Raw genomic sequence first — 25598 nt, 5'->3', positions numbered from 1 at the left:
AGGATGGGGGTTGGGGGAGAAGAGGGGAGCCTGGCAGCCAATGGGAGGGAGGATCTCGTTTCAAAAGGGTTAACATACAGCCAATGAGAGCCTGGGGGAGCGGATCCTGCTCACTCCATTCAAGAATCCCAAGTATTCAAGATGGACGGCAGGGAGTGTGGAAGGAGAAAGGGGGCGCGGGGGGAAAAGCGAGATCTGTAGAAGAGCGGAGCGCCACAGCCAGCCTATTCCGGAGCCTCGGTCTTGGCCGGAGGGTAGAGGGGCAGCCGGCGAGGACTGGAGCCTGGCCGGGGAAGAGAGGCTGGCGGGATAGGAGAGGGCGTGAGAAGGGGAGCGAGGCCAGAAAAGAGAGCCAAAAGGGAGGGAAAGGCAGAGAAAGAGCCCGGGAAGAAGGAGGTGGCGGGCAGAGGAACCTAAGAAGAGCGATGTGTAGGTATTGGGAGCTCGGCGCTTTTCGGTTTTCTTCTCTTGGCGAGGGGAGGGGGTGTTCTGGCCTTTTCCTCTCTTCTGCCCTCCCCCTTCACTCGTAGGCATCTTCTATATTTTTCCTTTGGAAACACTAACTGGGGAGCACCAGTCATGTCTTTCTGAGGTGGCTTCACTGTCATTTTCCAATGGGGGGCGTGGTGGGAATGGGTGGGGGGCTCTGAGGTTGAGCCATCTGCCTGTCTCTGGGCTTGGGAGGGTGTGGGGACACAGGGGACTTGGAGGGTGTGTTCCAAGAGCAGATAGAGCATTGCAGGGAATTCGTCACGTCCAGAACTTGTGAGGTGAGCTCCACTTGCTTGTAGGGGTGTGAGGCTGGCTTTAGCTAGTAGCGGTGGGGTGCGAGGACGTGGGGAGCCATGCCTCCTCCCTCCAGTTGGGGTGAGTGTCGACTGTGGGGTGAGTTGTGCAGCAAGTATGGCTGAGAGTTTGTACGTGTGCGTGTGAGCGCGTGTGGTCCAGCCTCGAGGTGGGGTGGGGGCACAGTTGGGTGTCGAGGGAAAGTGCCCCTCACCCCACACTTCCCAGCTGCCCCTCTCATCCCATTCACAGAACAGGGCTTTCAGGACCCTCCTGCTCTCCTCCTCCCGTCGCCATGGTTGCAGGAGGAGGTGGGGGGGATTGCAGGAGGAGACAGTTGGAGCCAGCCCCTTGCCCCTGCTGCTCTAGCTAACCCCCCACCTGCCCTTTCTCTCCTTTCCACAGGCTGGGCCCCATTCCTGCTGCTCTGGCGGGCTGGGGCCGGAAGATGGTGGCCAATGAGGAGGGGGAGTGGAGAGAACTTGAGCCAGGGCCTCCCCTCCCCCATTTCCTCCTCTGTTTCTACACCGGCTTCTGGAAGGAGCTGGGGGATGGCTCCTAGGCCCAAGGTGGGGGAGGGGTCCTGCTGGCTGTTGAATTGCTGATCTCCCCTCAGGAATGAGTTGGGCACAGGAGCTCCAAGGGACTCAGTGTCCCTTCTGCGTATTCCTTCTCTCCCTAAGGAAAGATCTGGGAACTTCTTGATGAAGAATCTTCTTTGGCTACGGTGAAGCTCACTGGGTAGTCTTGTCTTTGTCCCTCTGCCCCATGTTGGTCTGGTCCTGTTCCCAACTGGCTTGCCCAACTCCAGGAGCAGAGAGGCCTGGCGACTGATCCAAGCCAGGCCTTGATTTCTGTCTATTAGAACTGTGCAAACTGTGGGGCAGGGCCCAGTGTTTGCTGATTACAAGAACAAACTCCCTGGGAAGGCGGGAAAGACGCTCTCCTGCTTCCTGAGGTGGTGGGAGGAGGCTGGAGGGGAAAGCCCGTAGGAAGAACTCCCTAATGGAACTCTGTCCTTCCGTTTTTTTGTTTTTGTTTTTGGTTTTTTTTTTTTTTTCTGCTTGTTGCAATTGGGGGGGAGGGTCTTCCTGAGGCTACGCCATGGTCTGAATGGGTCTCCACAGGGAGGCATTTCCTTGCAGTGTCTGTCCCTTTGGTCAGAGCTGTAACTGGCTTCTGGTCAGTATGTTTAGCTGGTGTGTGACTCCAGAGGGCTTTGAGCCTTTGCATTCCAAGTGCATCTGGCTTTGAAATTTCATCAGTCTCTTTTGTCCTGAATGAAATTAAGGGTGATAGACTGGGGTCATAGAAATGAGTGTGAAGACTCTACAACAGGAAACGAGGCTTCTAATCCCACTATCATTGAGAGCTTATCCTTAATTCAAGAGCTAAATCACTGACCATTTTCCTTCATACCACATCCATAGAGTACTTGGAAGACATCAGAAAGAAAACAGAATGGGGTTTTGGTTGCTTGCACCTCCAGATCTGGGAGCTTCTTTCTCCTGCCTAAGCACCTGTAGTCACCTTCCATTACTCTGGTCCTGGAGGGTCACTTGGGACCTCCAAGGTTTCTTTTATTAAAAATTATTAGTTAGCTTTAGGCTGGAGATGAGTAAAGGTTGCAGGCAGAATGCAGTGTCACCTATTACCACCTGGACTTTTTTTTTTTTTTTTTTTAACAGTTATTTCCTTTGAGAAGCGTCAAATGCTGAGACTCCCACAGGCTGTCTTCTTTGGCTCTGCACCACCACCCCTCAAGGAAAAGGGTATCTTTGCTGGGAAGGAAATGAGGATGAGAGGAAGGCTGTGAGCTGAGTTTGGTCAGAGACTGGGAGAAAGGGTGAGGAGGCGGGCCGGCATGCCTTTGCTGCTGGCCGGAGCTCTTTTCACATTGTGCTACTGTCTACACGTGTACCGAGCAGTGCAATGTTAAAAGGGCATCGGCCTTGTAGTACTACCCAGTGCCGGCAGCCTCCTCAGCGTCACTGTTTTCTCCCATCCGAGGACCAGTCAGCGACCCTGGTGGGAGTTTGGATATATGAAGCCATTCGTTAGGTGAGAAGCTATTTGGCTTGTGCTGTAAAGCTCCTAAGTGAACAGCTCTGCTCTAAACCCAACAGGAAGGCACTCATGTTTTTGTAGATCTGTCCAGAGAGATTTGAACTGAGGAGGTGAATGGTTTTGATGCCACCTGCTGGTTATAGGAGGGTATCATCTGGTCTTCAGCCTTTCGGAATAAAACCCCAGGGGCAGCTCCTTAAATGAAGGTCTGAGTTTTTGGATGAGGCTTGGGGTGGACAGTTTGTAGAGTATGGGAGAAATTTTGTGAGGCCCACAGAAGACCTCTGGGAATGAGGAGGTGCACAGGAAAGGAAAAGGGACAGCAAGAATGGACAGGCACCTAGGCAAAGGGACTTCAGTGGCCCTCCTGTCCTCTATTGCTCGTCCCTGCATCTTCCGTGTAGGAAGGAGGTCTCTTCACTCACAGTTTTCATTTCCAGCACAACCCCTTCCTGACCACTCACTTCATCAGGATGGATTTTGAAGGCAGACCTGCCTGGTCACCCAAAATTTGGACAGCACTATTTATGATCTTAAAAGATTAATCTCGGGGCTGGGGATTTAGCTCAGTGGTAGAGCGCTTACCTAGGAAGCGCAAGGCCCTGGGTTCGGTCCCCAGCTCCGAAAAAGAAAAAGAAAAAAAAAAAAAAGAAAATCAAAGTCATACAGCAAGTTAGAAGGCCAGCCTAGGCTACATAAGACAGAATAACAGTAGTTTGCCCATGCTTTCCCAGTGTCTGTGGGATGAAATCACAATCCTCTAAGGTTTATAGCTCTTCCTTCCTTTTTCTCCCATTTTAATCTCATGTCTCATCCTCTTGCACTTCTATTCCAGCTTCAGAAAAACGTAATTTCCTCAAATTAGCCCAACTTGTGCCACGTCACACAGTTCTGTCTGAATTTCCTTCATCTTGACCTTTCCCAGCCCATTTTTCCAACATGGTCTCTCTTTTGTGAAGCCATCCCTGACTCCTCAAATCTAGGAAGCTGGACTGTACTAGAGCTCTTGCTATCTTCTGTTGGGATCAATTAGCGTCTTTCTGGCCATTAGATTTAGAGCTCTAAAACGTCTGGCCATGGCTGATTTGCTCACCAGACATCCCTGGAGTTCAGTACAACGTCTGGCAAATAATACATACCTACAAATATTTGCAATGCCCATGAGTTGATCTAGAAATGAGAATGTAACTTACGATTTTTACCATAAATTGAGCCACTCCAATTCACATCAGTGCACCCCAACCATGTTCCTTACATCACTTTTGTGTTGATGCTGTAACTTTTGAGTTACATCCCACTTTAGATCAACTGTAGCAGCATCTCAGCCCATTGATTTTCAGTTTGGCCTCCATGGTATCCATGAATTAAGACATTTTAGGACCAACCCCCCTTCCCCCCCAAAAAATTATGGATACACAAGAAAACGCCAAACTGTGGGATAAGTTTACGCCAGCTGCTCATCTTGAGTCCAAGTAAAAGCCTCACTGGGTAGAGGTCTGGGGGACTGAAAACATTAGATCTTCCCTTTGGACAAGCTCACGAAAACCCATACCTCTTGGTTCACCTGGATGCTTACCGCTTGTGAAACAGGTGGAGGGTCTTGCCACAGACAGAGCAACTGCTGCCTCCTATTGGTTTAAAAAAGGGGGGGGGGCCCTTGCTGGTGTGCATACAGTGGACAGTACAAGGTCCATACCTACGGAAGGAAAGCCAGGACAGCCACCTCACAGTTGCTTTTCCCCTTTTTATTAAAAATAGACCCAAACACTTTATGTATCATACAAAAATTTCGTTCGCTGGTGGCAGTCACAGGAAAGACTGGTCCCCTCAGCGCTGATGATCCGCCTCCTCCAGAGGACTGGGTCCCAGGGAGCGGTGGCTGAGCCTTGGGGAACGCCTGTAAAGACTGCTCTCTCTGGCAACAGCCAGCTGGGGGTAGGGGCTGTTCTCGGAGCAGCTTTTCCCACCCCACCCAGTGGCAAAGATTAGATATTTGAAAGTGCCTCTTTAGTGCCAAGGTAAACAGTGGAGTGAAATGGAAACCCTTGTAACTGATTCCCAGGGCCTAGGGTTTGTGTTTTTCCTTCTATTGGCCCCATCCCTGGTCCTTTTTCACCATGAATGGGGGTGGATAAACTACCCTCAGACTCTGGGGCCCTGATATCTGAGACCAAAATTTCACTCCATCTTTGCTCTTCTGTAGTCTAGCCCCACCACCAATGTTTGTCCTATTCATTCAAGAAAGGCTGATCAACATTTGGTAATTCGTAGTCCTTTCTGCCTGAGTTCACGCCCTGCCATCACTTGGTTTCTGGTGCCATAATTATCTCCTTCCCCTGTTCTGTATTTCCCTGACTGCTACCCACTCCTGAACCTTAACCACCCCTGGGGTATCCCAGGCTCCTGTTCCAAAGAACCTGGTACTGCTGTGACGGGGGAGGGAGGAGGTGGTCACTTGGAACCGAGTTTCCCCAGGGGTGGGCAGTACTCATGCTGGTGTGGACTGCTCAGCAGGGCCGGGGACTGGTATGAGGAGGGTGGGGCATGCGGAGGAGGGTCACAGACTGCTGAGCCCCTCAGTCCCAGCCGTTGTCTTTCACCATGTGTGACATCTCAATGATGTACTTCCCTTCTTTGTATTTCTGGCTGGTCTCAAAAGCTTGTTCCTGGGGGTTGGGGAAGGGAGTAAAGTAATGACCAAGGGAAAGAGTGTCTCCCCTCTACCGACACCTAGGCCAACCCAATTCCAAGCTCCCTCTGTGGACTATGCAAAGGCCTGGTGTGTGGACACTGGCTTTGGCGGGCCACAGGGACTGTCTAGGAGTCTTCAAATACTTACATATTTCCAGCCCAGTGTAGTCTTGCAGCTTTCACAGAAAATGTCAGCTACCGAGTGGAGTCCTGTGAGCAGGAGGCGCTGTTCAGCTGGCCCACAACCCACGTTGACCCTGTCTCGGGAAACAAGGACCCAGCACACAGTAGGGTTGCTCTGTCAGTCCGGCCCCCAACCAACCCAAAAGGATCTCTACCTGAGGAACCTTCCTTCAGCAGTCCACCCCTTTAGAATTAGTGCTTGAGCCTTCTTTCACCCCACAAAACTAAACTGCTTTCCTTAACCACTTTATAGAGGAACCAGGAGTGCCTGGTCCTTTTGAAGGCTCACCCCCATTTTGCAAAGAGGAAAGCTGTTGAAATAAAAGTGTACACACACACACACACACACACACACACACACACACACACACACACACACAAAGAAAGAGGTGGACTCACACGGAGTTAAACAGGTAGGCCCGGCCATGGCTTCCTTGGAAAGACTGTGGAAACAGGACAGACAGTGACCACTGGGTATCCCTTAGCTCCACTGCCTAAACCCCAGCTGGAGTGACTGGAGACCTCAGATGCTCTCATTTCCCTCTCTCTTGGCAAGCTTGGAGTAAAAGACTGGGGGAGTGGCCCCTCACTTCAGCATTACCTTGGAAATAAGCTCATCATGTTTGGCCAAGTGTGCTCGACAGTGGACGCAACTGTATGTGCGGTGGCAGCGGGGCAGGTAGCTGCGGAAAGTCTTGGTGGGTAAACATGCAGGGGCCGGGCCAGGGTCACAGCTGGGCATGACCGGTTGGAGGACGATGCCCTGGCGGGCTGGAGGGGCTGGTGCGGTGCAGCCCCCACAGAGACGGTCGCAGGTAAAGCAGCGGAGCAGATTGGCTAGAGCCGTGTTTCAGGACAGTAGAAGTGTGGGGGGGCTGCCCTGCCAGGGCCCCCCCAGACGAGAACCAGATAGAAATGGAAATCACCTGGCAAGAGAAGAAGGTATATCACGAGAGGTAGGACCTCACAGGGAGCCGTTTCTGAATGGCTAGAGAAGAAGGGCTCAGCTCATCTCTACCTTCCCCATCACCACCAGTCCTCAGCCTCGTGTTGCACTTTCCGTCCCCTAGAGTCCCATTCTGTTCTGGCAGCGGTTCCAGGCGTCTTGTGCCATGGCCAGGGATTTGGTACCTTTCTCTCTCCAGAGACGGTAGCAGCCTCTAGCATTTTCCATTGAGAGCAGCCTGCTGGCACAGACCCTGCCTTGGGAGCAACTTCACCTGCAGAGGCCCACCTTGTGTCCAGTTCTGTGAGGAACTGCACCCAAACACGAGATTGGAACCTTTTAAGAGCCAGGTCTTCCTGGAAGTTGGGCTTGTTCGCTTGCTTGTTTAGCTTTTTTGTTTTTTCTGTCTCAAGGCCTCCGTTTGCCAATACAATTGGCCCACATTTGGAAAGGAAAGAGGAACAGGGAAATGGGTACACACACTGTTTCACCACTCCCCTGGGGTTGAGTCCTGCACCCTGGAACTCTATAGAACTTGGTAGCTTCTTGGGTATTGCAGACCTTACACAGTTCCCGGGCTAGAGGGAGCACTTGCTGTCTCCCTAGCTTCTGGTTCTCTGGTCTCATTACTTACTGTTGCCTTAGCTCTAAGTTAAAGACAGGCACCTAGCCCTAGGAGAAGAATTATCTTTCCACCAGCAAGTCTGACAGCTAGACCCATGGAAAATAGGCAGCACATCAGAGGCCAGACTCCTGGGCTGTGGGCTGAGTGCAGCAACCTTAAGAGGAGACAGCAGGGTGAAGGAGACTCCTTATTTTTAAAAGCTGGGCTTTGGGGCACAAGGCAGAAAATATCTCTCCTCCCAGGAGCTAGAGCACAGGCCAGTGCCAGGACAGCAGCAAATGAAATAATTGCAGGGATCTGATTAAGAATCTTGAGACGCTGGGATCTGCTCACACTCCAGTCCTAAAGTGGCTGAGGTACTGCAGGCAGAGGATAAGGAGGGAGGTGTCTTCTGCTAACTCCGATAAGCAGGTGACGTGCCTCTGCCTCTCTAGTGGAGTATTCTGCAGCTGTAGGTGGGGTGGCCTGTGTCTCTTTCAGAGATGCCCGCTAAGTGCTCTTGTGATGCTGGACCACCAAGCAGAGGCGGCAGTACAGCTTCAGTTGCCAAGACAAACAGACTGTTCCCCTGTCCTCTGTGGTGGCCATAAGCACCCGATTCTTCTATTGTCTCCAAGGGCTGCTGGTGCAGTCTCTACAAAACCCCCTGAGTGAGACCATCTTCAGTTTCTGGTCCTCTACTGTTGTCTGCGTCCCAGGAAGACACCTTGGGCTGAATTCAGGGTGACATTGTATTCTGGCCCTCCTTGCTACAGTTCAGCATCACTTCCTTGATCTTTAAGTTTGCCTTCAGTTCCCCTCAAGGTGCCACCTTGAAACACCTACTTCAAGGGACTAGGAGATGCCAGGTTTGCCCCCCTCCCACTATCTTCTTCCCCAGCCCTGTCCTTCTGTCACTGTCACGCCTCCCTCCCTGTCCCCCGCTTCTCTGTCCAGCAGAGGAAAAGCTGCAAAGGGTAAAAAAATAATAAAAAGGAGAGTTGGGGTCATTTCTTCTCCCATCTCTGCCATCTCTCGTCATGGGGTGAAGCAAATCAGGCAAATTACTGGGGTCAGAAAACAAAACAAAAACAAAGGTGAGTGCTGGGAAGAGGACAAGTCCCTGAAGCTGAGATGGGGCTGGACTGTGGGAGGTGGGGGGAGCACAAGGGCTTGCGCCTGGGAAGACTGGCAACTGAGAGCCGAAGTGACAAGGCAGAGACAGGTGGGACCAGGTGCGAATCCAGTGCCTCTCAGGAAATAAAAAGGGGAGGGGGACCTGTGCTCACAACGGATGTATTCAATTGCGTTGAGGTTTTGCCTCCCCCTGGGCCAGGCATTTTCAGTATGGTATGGTCCGAATAATTAGCAGGGCAGCCTGCTCCCAGGGCGGGCTTTGGGGGTCTGCACCAGTAGCAAAAACAATAAACAGTGATGTCTGATGCTGCAGCCAAAGTTGCCGGGAAATAAGTGCGAGAGAATCGTCAGAGCTTAGGGAAGGATGGAGGAGCTGAAAGAGGAGCCGAGGCAGCGGGGAGGGGGAAGGGAGGACAAAGGGTGGATGAATAATGCTTCTGCAAAGGAGAGAAAGCAACACGCAGCAGGAAGAGGTAATTTGCCAAGGGGGAAGATTGATTTGGAGAAGGGCTGCCCCCTCACCTTGAGGTCTGCTCCAGAGATCTCCGTCTATCTCTCTCAATCTCTCTGTTCACTCTTCTCTCTTCTCTGTTGGCTCCTTCAATTGGGAAGGGGATGGGGTTGGGGGAGGGTAGTTGGGGGGCTGAGGTCTGGGACTGCAGGCTGGACAGCTGCTGGGGCAGAGGTTGCCTTTTGCTCTGCACCTCGGTCTGTGGGTAAATGTGGCTGTGTGTTGTGGAACTGCATCATAACACTGTGAGTCATCCAACCCCCCACCCCCCTCACCTCCCACGTCAGAGCAGGGCTGGGAGACACAGGAGGCGGGTTGGGAGGGAGGGAGGGGGCAGGCATCAAGGGACCAGGCTAGAGGAGTGATGTTAGGGAGTGGGGGCACAGGGATGGCTGGCTTAGGGGTGTCAAAGTTGGTGGTAAGGAAAAGGAGAAATAGGTTGTTGAGGAGCAAGGCTGGGTGACCAAGGAAACAGAACCCGAGGAAGGGCAGGGATGGCAGGGAGGGAGCAAGGATGGCGAAGTGAGAGGAGGATCTAGAGAGAGCCAGGAAGTACACACGCACTCAACATGATACATTTCCACTTCATCTCTGACATCAGCTCTGATGCAGGGTAAAGAAGGATATATTAATTGTCATGGATGGCAAACCAGGCTCTCAAATGTGTTCAGTACTGAGTAATTGGAAGCTCTAATGTCTCATTCTAATGGCCACATAGGTCAAACATGACATCTTAAACCCAGGAACCTTTTCTCACCTCCATCCAAATGGTCTGTGCTGTGAATGGAGGCACCTATGTGACATGAGGTTCTTAACAGAGCTGGAAACTTTCAGAGGCAGGTCCTCAGGCAAACTTCGCTCTACATCCCGAGGCTGCAGTGTCTAGTGCCGAGCCCGTCATGCTGAAGATATCTGCCAAATAGTAGCTTTCTTGCATCTTCAGATAGGGGCCGAGTGTCTGGCTTTGATATCCAAGACGCTGGAGTTGAAATCTTAGCTCTGCCAATTTTCACCAGGAACCTTGGGCAAGTGACTAATCCTTCTGCGCCATACAGTTCCTCTTCTGACCAGGGAAGCTAATACATGTAACTCATGGAGAGGTGACTGTGTGGATAGCATGTAAATTTCCAAAGAAATGCCTGGCATATGATGGGCACTAAGAAAAGAGTAATGGAATTTTATTTTGTTTCCTCTCTTTTTAGTTAACTTTTTAGGTTAGCATTTCAATTGGATTTTTTTTTTTTAAATGGGTTAGTGTTATCTCCCAACAGCATTCTCTACATGGGACAATGAGGTGGGCAGGGCTGCAAATTCCAGGCCAGCCAGTGCATCCTGGTAAGAAGAGGGATGAATAAAAAGAAACTCCAAACCAATACAGATAGAAGCCAGTCTTCTCAAGGTATGACTCTTAGGCCCAGAGAATATTCCTATTATGTTTTTGGTATTTCAGCAGACAGGATGCCTAATATTTGTCATATGGAAGGATTACATTTTCCTTTGCTATTTTATTTTAATCAGCTTCCAGGTAAAATTCATCTGACCTAGAACATTTTCAACTCCTTTTTTATTTCATAGGATAATTTTCAGAAAATGAAAACTGTGAAACACAGACTTCTGGAGAGTAGTTTTCCATCCATCTCTCTTCTCACACGTGAGGGGTGAAAACAAAGGCCGGGAAAACAGGTAGAGATCCTGTTGGTCGGGTAAAAAGAAAGGAAATTCTGAATATTCAGTCAGGATCAAGTCTGGAGTTTAGGTAAACTCTGAAGACACGGTGTGGTGCGTGTGTTACGAGGGTTAGCACTAGAGGCCTGAAAGTGAGAAGAGCTGGCTAAGAAAGGAGGAATCTGGCATGCTGGTTACCATCATTCAGGAAGCTGAGGTGAGATGAGTCCTCTGAGTAAGAGGCCGGCCTGAAGTACACAAGGAGTTGCAGTCCAGCCTGGGCTACAGTGCAAGACTCTGCCCAAAACCAGGGAGACTGGTCGTGACAGCACATGTATGTGATCCAGCACTGCAGAAGCAGACATGGAGGATCCAGTATGCAAGGTTCTCAAAAAACAAAAACCAGAGAGAGAGGTGGAGAGGGGAGGGGCAGTTGTCTTGGTAAGAGATAAAAATGGTAATACTGGAGCTGTAAAGATGGCTCAGAGGGCAGTGCACTTGCTTGCCCACAGCCTGACTGAAAACCCACATCCAGTCCCCAGACAGAGTCTATGTCAAGGTGGAAGGACAGAGTCAACTCCAAAGCGTTGTCCTCTGCCTCTACACTGTGGCACATTGCTACCCCCACGTCATCATCACATACAACACAAAGGGCCAAACAAAGGAAAAAGGAAGGTAGTGTAAGAGGAGGATGACCTTGAGGATCCAGGCCTGAGGAAAACAGAGTACGGCCCTTAGGGCCCTTAGGCTGTAGATTTAAAGCTGGAAGCAAAAAGGATATTCATAAGTTTAAATCAACAAAGGAACAGAACTATCAAAATTTAGCTGCAGAGGAGAAGGATCAGGACACAAGACACAATGATGGGTTGTCCTATGGAGGGGTGGGCGGCAGGAGTGCCTGGTGAGATTGAAAACGAAGAGAGTGCGGGCAGCAGGCACACACAGATGACTTGTACAAAGTCCTTTTTCTGTATTTAAGAAGCGAAATGGAGAGCAATCTCAAAGGGAGGAGAGGGCTCTTCCTGAATTCAGTTGGAGATGGTTATACAATATCTGAAGAAAGATGACTTTGAGGTAACTGAGAGGCACTGACAGTGGAAGCAAAGAACCAGACTGGGAAGAATGCGTTCCGAAGAAAGCAGATGAGGCCACAAGCTTGCTAATGGAAGTCTAGAGCTAACATTCTGAAGAATGAAAAAGCAGTAGTCTACGTGGAGTAGTTTGCTGAAAAGCTAATGTCCGCATGGCAAATAAATGGCACAACTAAATCACATCCCCAAAGAAAACTGTGAGAGGTTGGCAACTTACTTGCCTGAAAACTGAGTGCTAGGTAGGACCAGCGAGAGAAAGGTAGACCAGAAAGCTGCCCTAATCTCTCAGTTCAAATTCATCACATGGGATAGGATGAGGAAAGTAGTCACATGTTTTAAAGAACAAACAGAGGCTGGGAAGATGGCTTAGCAATTGTGGCTCAGAGTTATTGGTAACTCCAGTTCCAGGAAATTTGACGTCTTCTGAACTAAAGGGGCATCAGGCATGCACTCATGCACACACACACACACACACACACACACACACACACACACACACGTAAGACAAAAAAATGCTTATACACATAAAAATAGGTGGGGCAGTTGTGGTTCACACCTTTAGGTCCAACATTCAAGAGGCAGAGGCAGAGGCAGATGGATCTCTGAGTTTGAGGCCAGCCTAGTCTATTGAATGAGTTCCAGGAAAGCCAGGGCTACACTGAGAAACCCTTTCTTAAAAAATTGAACCAATTTTTTTTAACAAAACCACAAACAAACAAACAAACAAACAAACAAACAGTATGGGTTGTGTGGAGTGGCTGGAGAGTTGGCTCATGGGTTAAGGGCACTTGTTGCTCTTGTAGAGGTCCTGGGATTTAATTCTCAGCACCCACATAGCTGCTCACAAACATCCATTATTCCATTATCTTCTGACCTCTGCAGGCACCAAGTATGAGTGTGGTCCACATATATACACAGGGAAAACACTCAGACACATACAATAAATCTTAAAACTCAGAAAACCAGTAAAATGGGGTTACAGTTGGAACTACTGCACAAGATTCTACCTGGGATGAAATGACTATACACCCGTACAACCATGTTTATCACTATGTAATTGTTCTCCTGTTATTAGAAACTGATCCAGCTCCCTCAGCTCTAAGTTTAAATGTTCTAGTTGTTTCTCCCATTGTTGTAATCAATTGCTTGACAAAAAGCAACTGAAAGGAGGTTTTATTTTGATGATGGTTCAGAAGACTGAGTCAATCAACACAAGGAAGGCAAGGCAGTGACAATGGCTTGCAGCTGTGGTGGTGAAAACTTGCTTAAGTCTGGCCACATCAGGAAGTAGATAGTGTGGAATGTAGGTCCTTAAGTAGTTTTTCCCTTTTCCTCTTCTGATTCAGTCCAGGATCCCAGGCCATAGGGCGGAGCTGTCCACATTCCGGGTGAATCTTCTGCTTCAGTTACATTTTTCTGAAATCCTTTCACAGACACACCCAAAGGTGTGCCTCCTTGGTGTCCAGGTATTTTCTGATTCAATTAAGTTGGCAAAAAAAAAATCATCAAAAAAGCCTACCCTTAAGTCTTTATACTTTTAATGCCTGTAAATCCAGTACTCTGGAGGCAGAGGCAAATAGATCTTTGTTTGAGGCCAGTCTGCTCTATGAAGTGAGTTTCAGGACAGGGCAGTGAGACACTGTCTCAAAACAGCAGCAGCAGCAGCAGCAGCAGCAGCAGCAGCAGCAGCAGCAGCAGCAGCAGCAACAACAACAACAACAACAACAGCAACAACAACAAAAGAAAAGCCTTCCTCTTCTAATAACTGAGTGCTTGGGAAAATGCCTCTGATTATCTTCGTTTCTTCTCTCTCTCTCTCTTTTTTTTTCTTTTTTTCAGAGCTGGGGACCGAACCCAGGGCCTTGAGCTTGCTAGGCAAGTGCTCTACCACTGAGCTAAATCCCCAACCCCTCTCTCTCCTTTTTTTTTTTCTTCTTTTTTTCGGAGCTGAGGACTGAACCCAGGGCCTTGCGCTTGCTAGGCAAGCGCCCTACCACTGAGCTAAATCCCCAACCCCTCGTTTCTTCTCAAATGAAATTGGAGATACTATACCTACCTGGGTTTGTAGGATATTGTAACATGGACTCCTAAAGCTACTTTGAAAATTGTAAAGCACTGTATAAACAGATAAGATTATTATAGTCTCTCCAGCCTATAATAAAAACTTAAGGCTAACATCAGATACTTTCTATATTATAGGCATTGTGCTTAGCACATATGTCTCATCCAATCTTTAAAACAACTTTAAGAGGTCGAATACTGTTATTATTCCCATTTTATAGACAAGAGATGTCTCAGGGAAAGGAAGCCTGTGATTTATCCAAAGTCAGGCAGTGAACTAATACTAGATTCCAAAGGCCATACTCATGAAAAGTGGATAATAGATGTGGAACCGGTTAGCAGTGGTGTAAATGATCGACTTTGTATAACTGTCAGATGTGCATGGACAGTTTAAACTCTGGCAGAAGTTGTTGGATAATGACTGATTCATAAGATAAAAGAAATCATTGGATTTTTATTCTAATTTACTAAAGAAAAAAACAGCCTGATTCGTGGCTCATGTCTGTAAATCCCAGCATTCAGGACATCAGAGGCAGGAGAATCACAAGGAGTGCCAGGTTGGCTAGCTTCGGGGTGGGGGAGAGTGGTGGAGAGAAGGGGGAGTGGAGAGAATGAATTACACTTAGTTTCTCCTATATGCCAGTTCCGCATAGCCTCAAAGTGGGGACTGCTTGACATGGTATGTGTGTTTCTATTTGACTTAGTGTGTGTCTCTGCTTGTATGTGTTTGTGCCACTTTCCCTCCGCCTGGATCTCCTGCTTAGGCTGCGTTTTGCTAACTTCCCCACTTTTTGGCGTGTGGTCTAGTCGAGCAGAGCTCTTATCTAGACAGTGGTGCCGCTCCCTTTCTGGTTGCCCTTAGCTTTGCTGGACAGCAGATAGGGAGCGACCATGCAACCACCTCCCGCGCGTGGGCGAACCAGCAACGACTCCTTTCCGCCTCCCGCGGTCTTCCCGCACAAAGTGACGGCGCTGCCCCGCCCACCTCCGCGCGTCACAGAACAATCCTTAAACTATAATTCCCAGAGGGCCATGCGGTGGCGCGCGCTCACTCACTCCGAACTACACGTCCCAAAATGCATCACGCGACCGCGTCTCCTACTACCGCGCAAGAGCGGAACCGCCTTTGCTTTCCGGCTAGTATTTAGGTGAGCGTCGTTCATGGTTGGGAAAGTGCTGAGGTCCTGTACCGAGGTTTCTGTAACGCTTATCTAGATCCAGAGGCTCTACAGGTAAGGCTTAAGGACCCCAATTACCTCTGAGAGATTCCGGCAGGTTTTGATGTTGGAGCTAACTGTGATAAATACTGGACTCAGAATTGTGGTTCAGAAATAGTAATTTACATTTCTTTGGTAGTTTCTAGTTTAATATTTTGTTTTTCCAACTGTGGTCCTTGTTATCCCCGGCACTGTACTCTTAACGGTAGGACGTGTAAATGCCCATCGTATAGCAGCTGGGGAGTTGGTTTTGGTATTAAATGGTTGGATTATAGTAACTACTAGTAGCCCCAGAGCTGGACATGCAACTGTTTTCTGATTCTGAACCCAGTGTCCCATTCTTTGCTTACGATTTAGAGGCTTGTTTCTTATTGGCTAAGGGAGTTGGAGGAGAATGGCCATGTGTTACTTTCTTTTCAATAGTGATGGAGGACTATGCAATTCGAATCTCCTGTTAATTACATCTGTAGGTAGTTTTCTTTTTATGTCCTAGTCATTCATTCACTCTGTATTTTGTTGAGGTGCGCTACTCTTCTACTTACTAGAGGCAGAGGAGCAAACAAAAATATCTCTACCTTCTGGATGTGGGGAGACAGGCTGTAAATCGTGAGTCTGGAGGCAATAAGAACTGTGCAGAAAAAGATAAAGGGACTAAACCATTGGAAGATTTTTGAATAGTGATTTGATCTAATATTTAATTTGGGTTCTAGGCACAGCAGCTCAACAGAAAAGATGAGTGAGGAATCCAATGATGACAAGAAGCCAACGACCAAGTTTGAACTAGAGCGAGAAACAGAGCTTCGATTTGAGGTGGAGGCATCTCAGTCAGTTCAGTTGGAGTTGCTGGCTGGCATGGCAGAGATCTTTGGCACAGAACTGACCAGAAACAAGAAATTCACCTTTGATGCTGGTGCCAAGGTGGCTGTTTTCACTTGGCATGGCTGTTCTCTGCAGTTGAGTGGCCGGACCGAGGTGGCTTATGTCTCTAAGGACACCCCTATGTTGCTTTACCTTAACACTCATACAGCCTTGGAGCAGATGCGGAGGCAGGCAGAAAAGGAAGAAGAGAGAGGCCCCCGAGTGATGGTTGTGGGTCCTACTGATGTGGGCAAGTCCACGGTGTGCCGGCTGCTACTCAACTACGCAGTGCGTTTGGGCCGACGTCCTACTTACGTGGAGTTGGATGTAGGGCAGGGCTCTGTGTCCATTCCTGGTACCATGGGGGCCCTGTACATTGAGCGACCCGCAGATGTGGAAGAAGGTTTCTCCATCCAGGCACCTCTTGTGTATCATTTTGGCTCCACCACTCCTGGCACCAACATCAAGCTTTACAACAAGGTCAGGGAGCTAAGAGGGGGTGGAGGGAAAAGTTACAGTCAGGGTATGAAGTAGGGAACTTTGTTACTTAAAACTGCACAATTTTCTCTCTGAATGTAATTGTTCTATTTTTATTTTTTTTGTGTGATAGTCCACTTGATTTCATGAGAGACCATTTTAAAAGTGTGAGCTTTACACTGCTAAGCATTCGATGACACTGCTCAGAGTAATTCATTATTAAGAGGTAAAACGGCAAGCAGGGGGTGTGCAGACATGGGTCAGCAATTGAGTCTAACACACACCTTTCATTTCAGCAGAGACAGAGGCAGGTAGATCTCTTGAGTTTGTGGCCAGCCTGGTCTCCATAGTGAGTTCCAGGACAGAGTGAGACTGTGTTGCAAACAAACAAAACGACAAAACCAAAAACAGTACTACTGTCGGGGGTCAGAGTTTTCCTAGCAAGCGCAAGGCCCTGGATTCGGTCCTCAGCTCCGAAAAAAAAAAAAAGACAAAATAACAGAGTTTATTTCCCAGTATCCATGTCATGGTATTCCCAGTTGCCTGTCACTCCAGCTCTAGGATAAAGTTAACTCCATGTTATGGGGTTAAAACCACAGTCATTAAAACCATCAATTTTGATGTTAATATATCAGTGAGTATTGTAGCTGATCCCTATAGGACTTGGAAGGCTAAGATAGGACTTTCAAGAGTGTGAAGCTAGGCTAGAGTCTTGTACTAAAACCCTGTCTCAGAAAAGTAAAAATACCGGAGAGCAGGGGCTAAGGTTGCAGCTCAATTGCCAAGCATACTTCAAGGCTTGTGTTTGGAATCCCAGCCTGTACAGTTTTTGGATGGTACCTATTACTGGAAAGAGAAACTTAGATGGATTTAGGAGCTAGAGAGATGGCTCAGTGGTTAAGACCATTGGCTCTCCTTCCAGAGGCCCCTAGGTTCAAGTCCCAGCACCCACATGGCAGTTCATGACTGACTGCAACTCAAGCTCCACGGGTATCTGACATCCTCACAGAGACATACATGCTGGTAAACCACCAGTCAATGCACATGAAGTAAAAATTAATCACTAAGAAAAACAGACGAATTTATTACTTATTTTGTTTTCCTTTTGATTCTTCTCCAGATTACATCTCGTTTAGCAGATGTGTTCAACCAAAGGTGTGAAGTGAATAGAAGAGCTTCTGTGAGTGGCTGTGTCATCAACACCTGTGGCTGGGTCAAGGGTTATGGTTACCAGGCCCTGGTGCACGCAGCTTCAGCCTTTGAGGTGGATGTGGTTGTGGTTCTGGATCAAGAACGACTGTACAACGAGTTGAAAAGGGACCTGCCTCATTTTGTTCGAACTGTGCTGCTCCCAAAATCAGGGGGTGTGGTAGAACGCTCCAAGGACTTCCGGCGGGAATGTAGGGATGAACGTATCCGTGAATATTTCTATGGATTCCGAGGCTGTTTCTATCCCCATGCCTTCAATGTCAAATTTTCTGATGTGAAAATCTACAAAGTTGGGGCACCCACCATCCCAGACTCGTGTTTACCTCTGGGCATGTCTCAGGAAGACAATCAGCTCAAGTTAGTACCTGTCACCCCTGGTAGAGATATGGTGCACCATCTCCTGAGTGTCAGCACTGCTGAGGGCACAGAAGAGAACCTTTCTGAGACAAGTGTGGCTGGATTCATTGTTGTGACCAGTGTGGACGTGGAACACCAGGTGTTTACTGTCTTGTCTCCAGCCCCCCGCCCACTGCCTAAGAACTTTCTTCTCATCATGGATATCCGGTTCATGGATCTCAAGTAGTGATTAGCAAGGAGCCTCACTTTCTGCGCCCTAGAGTTCTGACCATCACCAAAGCAGATGGAATGAGCTCTGGCAGTCTTACTAAGTCAACTGACAAGGCCCAACTAGCAGAGAGCACATCCTCTACCTCTTGAAACAGTGGCAGTAGCCAGAGTCCTGGCTATTATTTGGTTCATTTACCTGGAACCAAAAGGAGAGCGCTCAAAAAGAAAATCTGAATATTTTTTTAAGATCGCCTAAGGTACCATTTTAAAGATTCCAAGACCCTAGAGAACTCCATGTCTTCCTATGCTACCATGTAGGTTTTCTTGTTATCATTTTCTACTGTCTCGGTATAGTATTTGTTATATTATTTAACCAGGACGGACGTGAGAAAGAGTTCAAACTTTAAAACAATTAATTTTAATAAATATTATTGTCATAGAATTTGGTGTGATTCTTTTTAAATTTTACTTCTCCCCTAAGCATTATAGAAACTGTAGGAACGGTTTGTTGCTAAAATGATGTGAGGAAAGGAAAACTAAGAACCTCCTTGTGTGCCATCCACATTTTTATGATGGTCCACTCAGCTGGTAAACCTGTTTCTAGTGCCTGGTGTACTTGGAGATAAGAAGCTAGAGATGAGATAATTTGGGATGATTTCATATCCAATTTCCTTGAGATAGGAAATTACCTTTTTTTAAAAAAAAAAATTATGTATTTTGTGTGTGAGTGCTCTGTGCACATATGTCTGAATGCCAGAAGAGGGCATCAGGGCATCAGATCCCATTACAGATAGATGGCTGTGAGCCACCATGTGGTTGCTGGGAACTCAGGACCTCTGGAAGAGCAGCCAGTGCTCCTAACTGCTGAGCCATCTCTCCAGCCCCTGTTCATTACCTTTTTATTATAGCTATTCTTATCTTCTCTGTGCCAGGTCTGAAAGTCCAAATGTACTAGAGTTTTTGGGCATTAGGCTGAAAAGGCCATTTTGGTGTTTCTTGTCTGAACTTTAGTAAGTGTACAATAAGTTTAACCTTTTCTTCATCCCACAACTCTCATACTCATCCGAAACTGTTCTCAGTGTGAAATGAAGTTTTATGAACTTGCAGCAAAAGAGTAAAAAAGGCAAGTAATATACAGAAGCTTAAATCTGGGGATTTGAGACAGTCAGGGATTGGTACTTTCTGAGTCCATCTCAAGTAAGACCTAGAAAAATTAAGTAGTAAAAACTTTCAGGTAGAGGAAACTGCAAGATCCTAGAAAGGAAAGGTTTGACTTTAGTGAAGGAGAAAGCATGGTTGTTGGGTGTAACAAACCAAATAAAAACAGTGAGGCTAGAGAGAGCTGGAAAAGCAGGTAAAGCATAGTATATAAATTGGAGTCAAGTTGATTTTGTCCACAGCAGTGGGAGAGATCATAGGACTAACTGGTCATTAAGCAGAGGAATGGAACAATGCATTTTACATGTGATATTTCCTTCTGGCATTTTCATGCATACTTAGTTTTGGTTAATTCTCCTACTGTTCCCCATTTTCCTTGTCCTCTGTTCCTGTGTACCCATTTTGCCTCCAGTACTGCCCCTCTCATATAATGTTTTATTGACCCACTCTGTTTTGAAGAGATCATTGCTATGTGGATAGTTGATTACAGAGGGCAAGCCTCTGGAGAAGTCAGGGAACAAGTGGGATATTCATGTGTAGGTATCCGGGTGTGAACTGGTGGAGGACAGGATAAGGGCTGCAGAGGAGGAGCTGGGAGAGCTACTGGCTGTACCATCTGCAATATTTTGAAAGTCAAATGGATAAGGACTGGGTGATGAGAGTGGTAAGGAACTAAAAAATGGGATCAAGGATGGTTATTTTTGAGGGGTTTTGTGTGTATGTGCCTGGATGCATGCATACATGCATGAGTGCTTGCTTTAAATTTAATTTTTTCCAGAGCTGAGGACTGAACCCAGGGCCTTGCCCTTGCTAGGCAAGTGCTCTACCACTGAGCTAAATCCCCAAACCCCCTTGCTTTAAATTTTATGTGTGTGAATATTTTGCCTATGTGTATGTATGTATACCACATGCATGCATGGTGTCTAGGAAGGCCTGAAGAGGGCATCAGTTCCCTGGAGCTGGAGTTTAGCCTGTGAGTTGCCATATGGGTGCTGGGAACCAAATTCTGTCCTTTGGAAAAGTAAAACATGCTTTTTTCCCTGGTTTTGGTTTTTTGAGAGAGTTTCTCTGTATAATCCTGGCTGTCCTGGAACTCCATCAGTATGTAGATCAGGTTGGCCTCTAAGTCAGAGATCTGCTTGCTTCTGCCTCTCAAGTGCTGCCATTAAAGGCGTGTGCCATCACAACTCCCCCCCCCACACACCCCTTTCTCTCTCTCTTTTTTTTTTTTTGCAAACAAGTGTTGTTGACTGCTGAGCCACCTCTCTAGTGAGAAAGTGTATGTGCACAGTTTTGAGACAGGGATTACACTCAAACTCAGTATACAGCTAGCAGTCTTCCTCCACCATACAAGTGTCAGGATTACTACATGTGCCATCATACCTGACTCATATAAATAAATGTTTTGAAGGTTTTTTTAAAACATTTTTTTAAAGATTGATTTACTCTTATGTCATGGTTTGAATATTTGTGGCCCAGGGAGTGGTACTATGTGGAGGTGTGGCCTTGTCAGAATAGGTGTGTCACTGTGAGTGTGGGCTTTAAGACCCTCACTCTAGTAGCCTTCAGATGAAGATGTAGAACTCTCAGCTCCTCCTGCACCATGCCTGCCTGGATGCTGTCATGTTCCTGCCTTGATGATAATGGACTGAACCTGTAAGCCAGTCCCAATTAAATGTTGTCTTTTATAAGACTTGCCTTGGTCGTGGTGTCTGTTCACAGCAGTAAAACCCTAATATATCTTATTTTTCATACATTGTCTGCATGCATGTCTATGTGAGAGTGTTGGATTCCTTGGAACTGGAGTTACAGACAGTTGTGAACTGTCAGATGGGTTCTGGGAATTGAACCTGGGTCCTCTAGAAGGGCAGCCAGGGCTCTTAAGTGCAGAACCATCTCTCCAGCTCCTAAAATTTGTGTTATCATTTTTTTTGTGGATATTTATGTGCATGATGTATGTGTGTAAAATGCTTGCCACAGCACATGTGTGTAAGTCAGAAGACAACCCATGGAGTGGTGTCAGTCCACCTTTATGTGGGTTTGGGGATGGAATTCAGGTTACCAGGCTTGTAGAGTCAATCACCTATGTTTACCCGCCAACTTTATTACACACACACACACACACACACACACACACACACACACACACGAGATACCTTTCCAACACGAAAGTTTTGATACATACCAATGCTTTGGGGTCCCTTGTGAAGTCTTCTTTGTTAACATACACACACACACACATATACACACATAATTGTTTTTGACAGGGTCTCCCAGGAGGTCTCCAACTTGACAACTTGAGACTCTCCTACCTTAGCCCTCCTAAGTGCTGGGATTGCAGGTGCCCAGGTGCTGGGAAACTACAGGAAGAAGTAAAAGATTAGCAAGTGAGTTTGAGTGTTGTTGAAGTCTGAGTCATTACTCATCCAACTGGAAGTACAGCATAGACAGCATCTGAAGTCTTAGAACAGGTTTGGGTTGAAAGTTTGTGACAGCCACTAACCTTTAAATACAGAAATGTTTTAAGCAGTGTAATTTAGTAATTTAGGTACTATGAAAGTGGAAACAAGGACACAGGATGGAATTAAAAGACCAAATAGGCTTGGGGTGCAATTCTAGTGGTACAGGCATGACGCTGGATTCCATTCTCAGTACTGCATAAAATAGAACAAAAACAAAATGGGGGTGGGCAGTGGGGGCAGAATGTGAAGCATATTGGGGACTAAAAAAGACTTCACAAGGGATCCCAAGCATTGGTATGATTCAAAACTTTGAAAAGTGTAGCGTTGGAATGGTGGGGACATGAGTCCCACTGAAATAGACTGTAGAGGTATTATACACTGAGGAGGTAAGATGCAGACTTGTCTTTCAAGAAGCTTTTGTTAAGAAAGAGGGTGGAGGGCTGGCATGATGGCTTAGCAGGTAAAGGAACCTGTTGCCAAACCTGACAGTCTGGAGAAAACTCATAGTTGTTCTCTAACCTCCATACATGTTTTCTGGTTCATGCGTGCGTGCGTGTGTAGCATTTCAATGTGAAGATGTTAAAGGATGCATTTATTGTTACACTCTTACTAATTTGAACTGTGACACTGGTTTTTTTTTTTTTTTTTTCTTTTTTTCGGAGCTGGGGACCGAACCCAGGGCCTTGCGTTTGCTAGGCAAGCGCTCTACCACTGAGCTAAATCCCCAACTCCTGTGACACTGTTTTGCAATTGGTAAGCATGAGAAAATTCAAGGGAAGAGGATTTGAAAAAGCCTAGTGACACTAGAGAAAAAGTGTCAGGTGTTATCTGATATACTTGTCAAAGTAATTTACTTCAAGTATGATCATTCAATAATATATTGTTTTAGTCTTCATTTTACTCTGGACTATTTCCAGAATTTTTTTTTTCCTTTTCTTTTTTTCAGAGCTGGGGACCAAACCCAGAACCCAAGCGCTCTACCACTGAGTTAAATCCCCAACCCCTTTCCAGAAGTTTCTGAGGTACATCCTATTAAACATTCCTAAGAAAAATGAAATCCTTGTTATGACTTGGTTGCGCCCTGGTGGGTTTTTTCCTACCTTTTGTCCCCCCAGTTTCACCTCCTATCACTAGATAGGATAGAAGGAAGAAGAGAGGAGATTCTGAATCTTAATTTCTTTTGTTTCTTCTTTGAGCACCACTACTAATAAACTACAACCAACACCGCTGAATGACCACCAATATCAGGGCTCTAGCATTTATATACCCTCTGCAAAGTTCCCAGAATTCCAAACCTCACACAATCACAGAAACTGTCTGGAGCTGGTGAAATCATGCCTCTGCTAATGCTAATGACTAGGCAAACATAGTCAGCTGCTGGGGAGAGTCTGAAGCAGGCCCATATTCCTACACACATTCTTATATTTTTTAAAGAAACCAAAATCCAAAAATTGTCACTACATCTTGGGATAGTGATTATGCTTCTGCTAGTGCTCACCCAGCTAAAATTAGGCTTGACAATCCATTAGTCTAATGTCCCTAGTGACCCTGAGGTGTTCCAGACTTCTGGTTGGATGATGGAATACTTTTTCCATTTAGTATACTCTGGCCAAGAGACATGACGATTCACACAGGTTCTTAGTAGAAAAATTGGGCTGGCGGGATGGGTCAGTGGGTGAAAGGACTTGCTGGGCACGACTGACAACTTGAGCTCTGTATCTGTAAGCCAAGAAAGAATCAACACGGGAAAATTGCTGACCTCTGTTCTTCTCTCTCTCTCTCCCTCTCCTCTCTCTCTCTCTCTCTCTCATAGTTTTCCTATTTAAAAAGGTAGGAAAAACAAGAACGTTTAACTTCTGAAGTAGAGAAATAAAGCTTTAAAATCCTAGAGAAATGAAATTTGCCTCATCTTAAGGAAACGTTATTTTATAGGCAGAATATACTTGATAGGGTAAAAGTTGTACCTCAACTAATACCTTAAAATTATTCATATAGTTGGAGATTTTTAAAAAACCTCTCCCTAGACTGCTCTATTGGCCTTCCTCCTTCCTCCATGTGTGAGCCACAGCCCAGGCCATACCACCACTCAGGAAGTCTGCCATGGTCTGAGAATTTACCCCTTTGCCAACGGATTGTTGTAAATAAAGTTGCACTCCTTAAAAAATGTTTACTTGAAACGGTTGCAATAAATGCTGCATTGAAGCCAGTAGTAAAAATGATCGTATATGCCGTGTCAGAGAAGGGACAAGACTAGATTCTAAAAGACAAAGGATAGATTTTTTTGCTTTAACTTGCTGCCCAAGGCTAAAGTGTCAAAAGTTAAATCAGTAACATTTGAAGACAAGTCAAGGAAACAATGACAGGACTTGGAAATCACCCTGAACTGAGAGAACTTTGCTTCAGGGAAGTGGCTCGTGGGATATCTTTTTGAAGGGCTGTTATGTAACAGAGCTGCTTTACAAATGAGAGATGGCCTGAAGCTGTAAGAGGAGAGCCCTATGGCAAAGCTACTGGGCCCACAGCTGTCTCGGCCTAATTAGGGCAAAATGTAGTGCCGTGATCTACGGAGAGTTGGCCAGCAGCTCGCCAGGGACAGTCTATTCTAGAAAGACTTTTCTTTTCAGCCTGTTTTCTCAAATTGGGTGAGGTCAGGGCGCCCATCCCTAGTGTAGTCGTGGGGGTGTCTACGCTTCTCACCGCGCGCACTCCCGGTGCCTCACTCCATAGGGCAAGCGCTATAAATCTAGGGATAGCAGCCATGCTCCTTCATCAAACCCTGCCCTTGCTAGAACCCTCTCCTTAGACTACTCTATTGGCCGTGCCGCCTCCTTCCTCCATGTGTGAGCCATAGCCCAGGCCATACCACCCCTCAGGAATTCTGCCATGGTCTGAGAATTTACCCCACTGACGCCTTCGCCAGCCAACGGATTGTTTAAATAAAGTTGCGCTCCTTAAAGAAAAAAAAAAAAAGTGGGGGGCAGCCCTACCTAATCCTCACACCAATGAATGAAGAGGCAAGGAAGGAAGCTGGAAAGGCCTACCGGTGATTGGCTATCGTCGACACTTGTCAGGACTGTACCAGGCTAACTCGGAGGAGGCTGTTGAACTAAGAAAGGGCATCTGCTTTTTTTTCTAGCACTTCCGGTACATACGTAGAATTTTTTTTTTCTTAAAAGTTTTTCTTGGATACATTACAAATGGGAAAGCGGACAAAGGGAGAGACAGACCAAGCCGGCTCACTTCCTCGTCCCCAATTCTGCGCAGTTTGCCATGCCCCTTCTCCCGACCACCAGCCAGACACGACGGCCAGGCGCGCGCGCTCCCGTATCACTACGTGTTCGCGGCGCCGTGCCCCTGCAGCCAATCAGAAGGCGAGGTCGCCGCGGTCGCCCGCGGTCGCGCGCACGTTCTAGGGAGGCATGGGGGCGGGGGTTAGGGGGTGAATGGAAGAGTGAACGGGGGCGGGCTCGGCGGCGCGAGCCGCATGAATGAGAAGAACGTGCCCCGCGAGGGACGTCGCACGCGCCCGCTCCTGGGAGCCAATGGGAACGCCGTGAGGGCTACAGACCCTAGGCTGAGGGCAACGGCCGCGCGCCGGCACGGAGGCGAGCGTCTGCGATCGGGAGCGCGCGGCGGCGGGGCGGGCGTGGAGCGTGCGGGGGCCGCGCGCTGCCTCTCAGAGGCCAGACGGCACTGCTGGGAGGCGGCGGCGACAACGACGGCGGTGACAACGACGGCGGCGGTGACGGGCGCCGCGCCGGGGGTGAGTACCGGGGACGCTGGCCCCTGCGGAACCGGAAGTGCGGGGCTAGTTAGGTGGGAGGGGAGAGTGACCTCTAGGGAAGGGGGACCGCAGAGGGGAGGAGGTTAAGGCCCTACCCCTCCTCAGTCTGTATGGGCCTCGAAAC

At 47.6% G+C, this 25598-nt stretch overlaps 3 protein-coding genes, 1 long non-coding RNA gene and 2 other non-coding genes across 12 annotated transcripts in view; 3 read left to right on the top strand and 3 right to left on the bottom strand.

Moving 5' to 3' along the window:
- The first annotated feature begins 2657 nt into the window (after positions 1-2657).
- Positions 2658-2745, top strand: Mir130a (microRNA 130a). The gene has a single exon (NR_031876.1). It is a non-coding gene; the product is annotated as a microRNA 130a (primary transcript).
- On the bottom strand, positions 2665-2738 carry Mir3590 (microRNA 3590). The gene has a single exon (NR_037388.1). It is a non-coding gene; the product is annotated as a microRNA 3590 (primary transcript).
- A 1832-nt stretch (positions 2746-4577) lies between the features above and the next one.
- Ypel4 (yippee-like 4) lies at positions 4578-9913 on the bottom strand. 3 transcript variants are annotated; one of them, XM_039105727.2, is made up of 6 exons: positions 9683-9913; positions 8937-9124; positions 6329-6653; positions 6127-6170; positions 5693-5801; positions 4578-5519 (listed from the first exon to the last, which is right to left on the bottom strand). In XM_039105727.2, the coding sequence occupies exons 3-6, from the start codon at positions 6467-6469 to the stop codon at positions 5430-5432; spliced, it is 384 nt and encodes a 127-aa protein (XP_038961655.1). In that variant the 5' UTR covers positions 6470-6653; positions 8937-9124; positions 9683-9913; the 3' UTR covers positions 4578-5429. The 3 variants fall into 3 exon arrangements, with proteins under 3 accessions (XP_038961655.1, XP_063140475.1, NP_001019540.1); XM_063284405.1 differs by lacking the exon at positions 8937-9124; NM_001024369.1 differs by lacking the exon at positions 9683-9913 and having other exon boundaries at positions 8937-9111.
- Positions 9914-14807: 4894 nt separating this feature from the next.
- Positions 14808-18512, top strand: Clp1 (cleavage factor polyribonucleotide kinase subunit 1). Its single transcript, NM_001009599.1, has 3 exons — positions 14808-14890; positions 15670-16297; positions 17415-18512. Exons 2-3 carry the CDS (start codon positions 15692-15694, stop codon positions 18084-18086), a joined length of 1278 nt encoding a protein of 425 aa, NP_001009599.1. The 5' UTR covers positions 14808-14890; positions 15670-15691; the 3' UTR covers positions 18087-18512.
- Positions 15627-25134, bottom strand: LOC120101590 (uncharacterized). 2 transcript variants are annotated; one of them, XR_010065262.1, is made up of 3 exons: positions 24732-25134; positions 23189-23409; positions 15627-16306 (listed from the first exon to the last, which is right to left on the bottom strand). It is a non-coding gene; the product is annotated as an uncharacterized LOC120101590 (long non-coding RNA). The 2 variants fall into 2 exon arrangements; XR_005502272.2 differs by lacking the exons at positions 23189-23409; positions 24732-25134 and adding an exon at positions 23450-24723.
- Zdhhc5 (zinc finger DHHC-type palmitoyltransferase 5) overlaps positions 25084-25598 on the top strand; it is a 28156-nt gene continuing 27641 nt past the window's right edge. For 2 of the 4 annotated variants that reach the window (XM_017591898.3, XM_017591897.3), the window contains exon 1: positions 25315-25453. The gene's annotated coding sequence lies outside the window, so the exon portion shown is untranslated. Of the gene's footprint in view, positions 25454-25598 lie in introns of all 4 variants that reach the window. The other 2 variants (XM_017591896.3, XM_039105410.2) reach the window with 2 other exon arrangements.

This window comes from Rattus norvegicus, chromosome 3 (genome assembly GCF_036323735.1).
Source record: "Rattus norvegicus strain BN/NHsdMcwi chromosome 3, GRCr8, whole genome shotgun sequence".
In the NCBI taxonomy this organism is placed as follows: domain Eukaryota; kingdom Metazoa; phylum Chordata; class Mammalia; order Rodentia; family Muridae; genus Rattus; species Rattus norvegicus.
Note: the sequence above shows the minus strand (reverse complement) of the source record. Positions and strands in the feature narration are given on the sequence as shown.

Coding starts and splice junctions, on each gene's coding strand:
- Ypel4 (XM_039105727.2), bottom strand. CDS start 6,469: ATGCCCAGCTGTGACCCTGGCCCGGCCCCTGCATGTTTACCCACCAAG. Junction 6,171..6,328: donor ATGATGAGCTTATTTCCAAG/GTAATGCTGAAG, acceptor CTGTTTCCACAG/TCTTTCCAAGGAAGCCATGG. Junction 5,802..6,126: donor GCCTACCTGTTTAACTCCGT/GTGAGTCCACCT, acceptor TTCCCGAGACAG/GGTCAACGTGGGTTGTGGGC.
- Clp1 (NM_001009599.1), top strand. CDS start 15,692: ATGAGTGAGGAATCCAATGATGACAAGAAGCCAACGACCAAGTTTGAA. Junction 16,298..17,414: donor ACATCAAGCTTTACAACAAG/GTCAGGGAGCTA, acceptor ATTCTTCTCCAG/ATTACATCTCGTTTAGCAGA.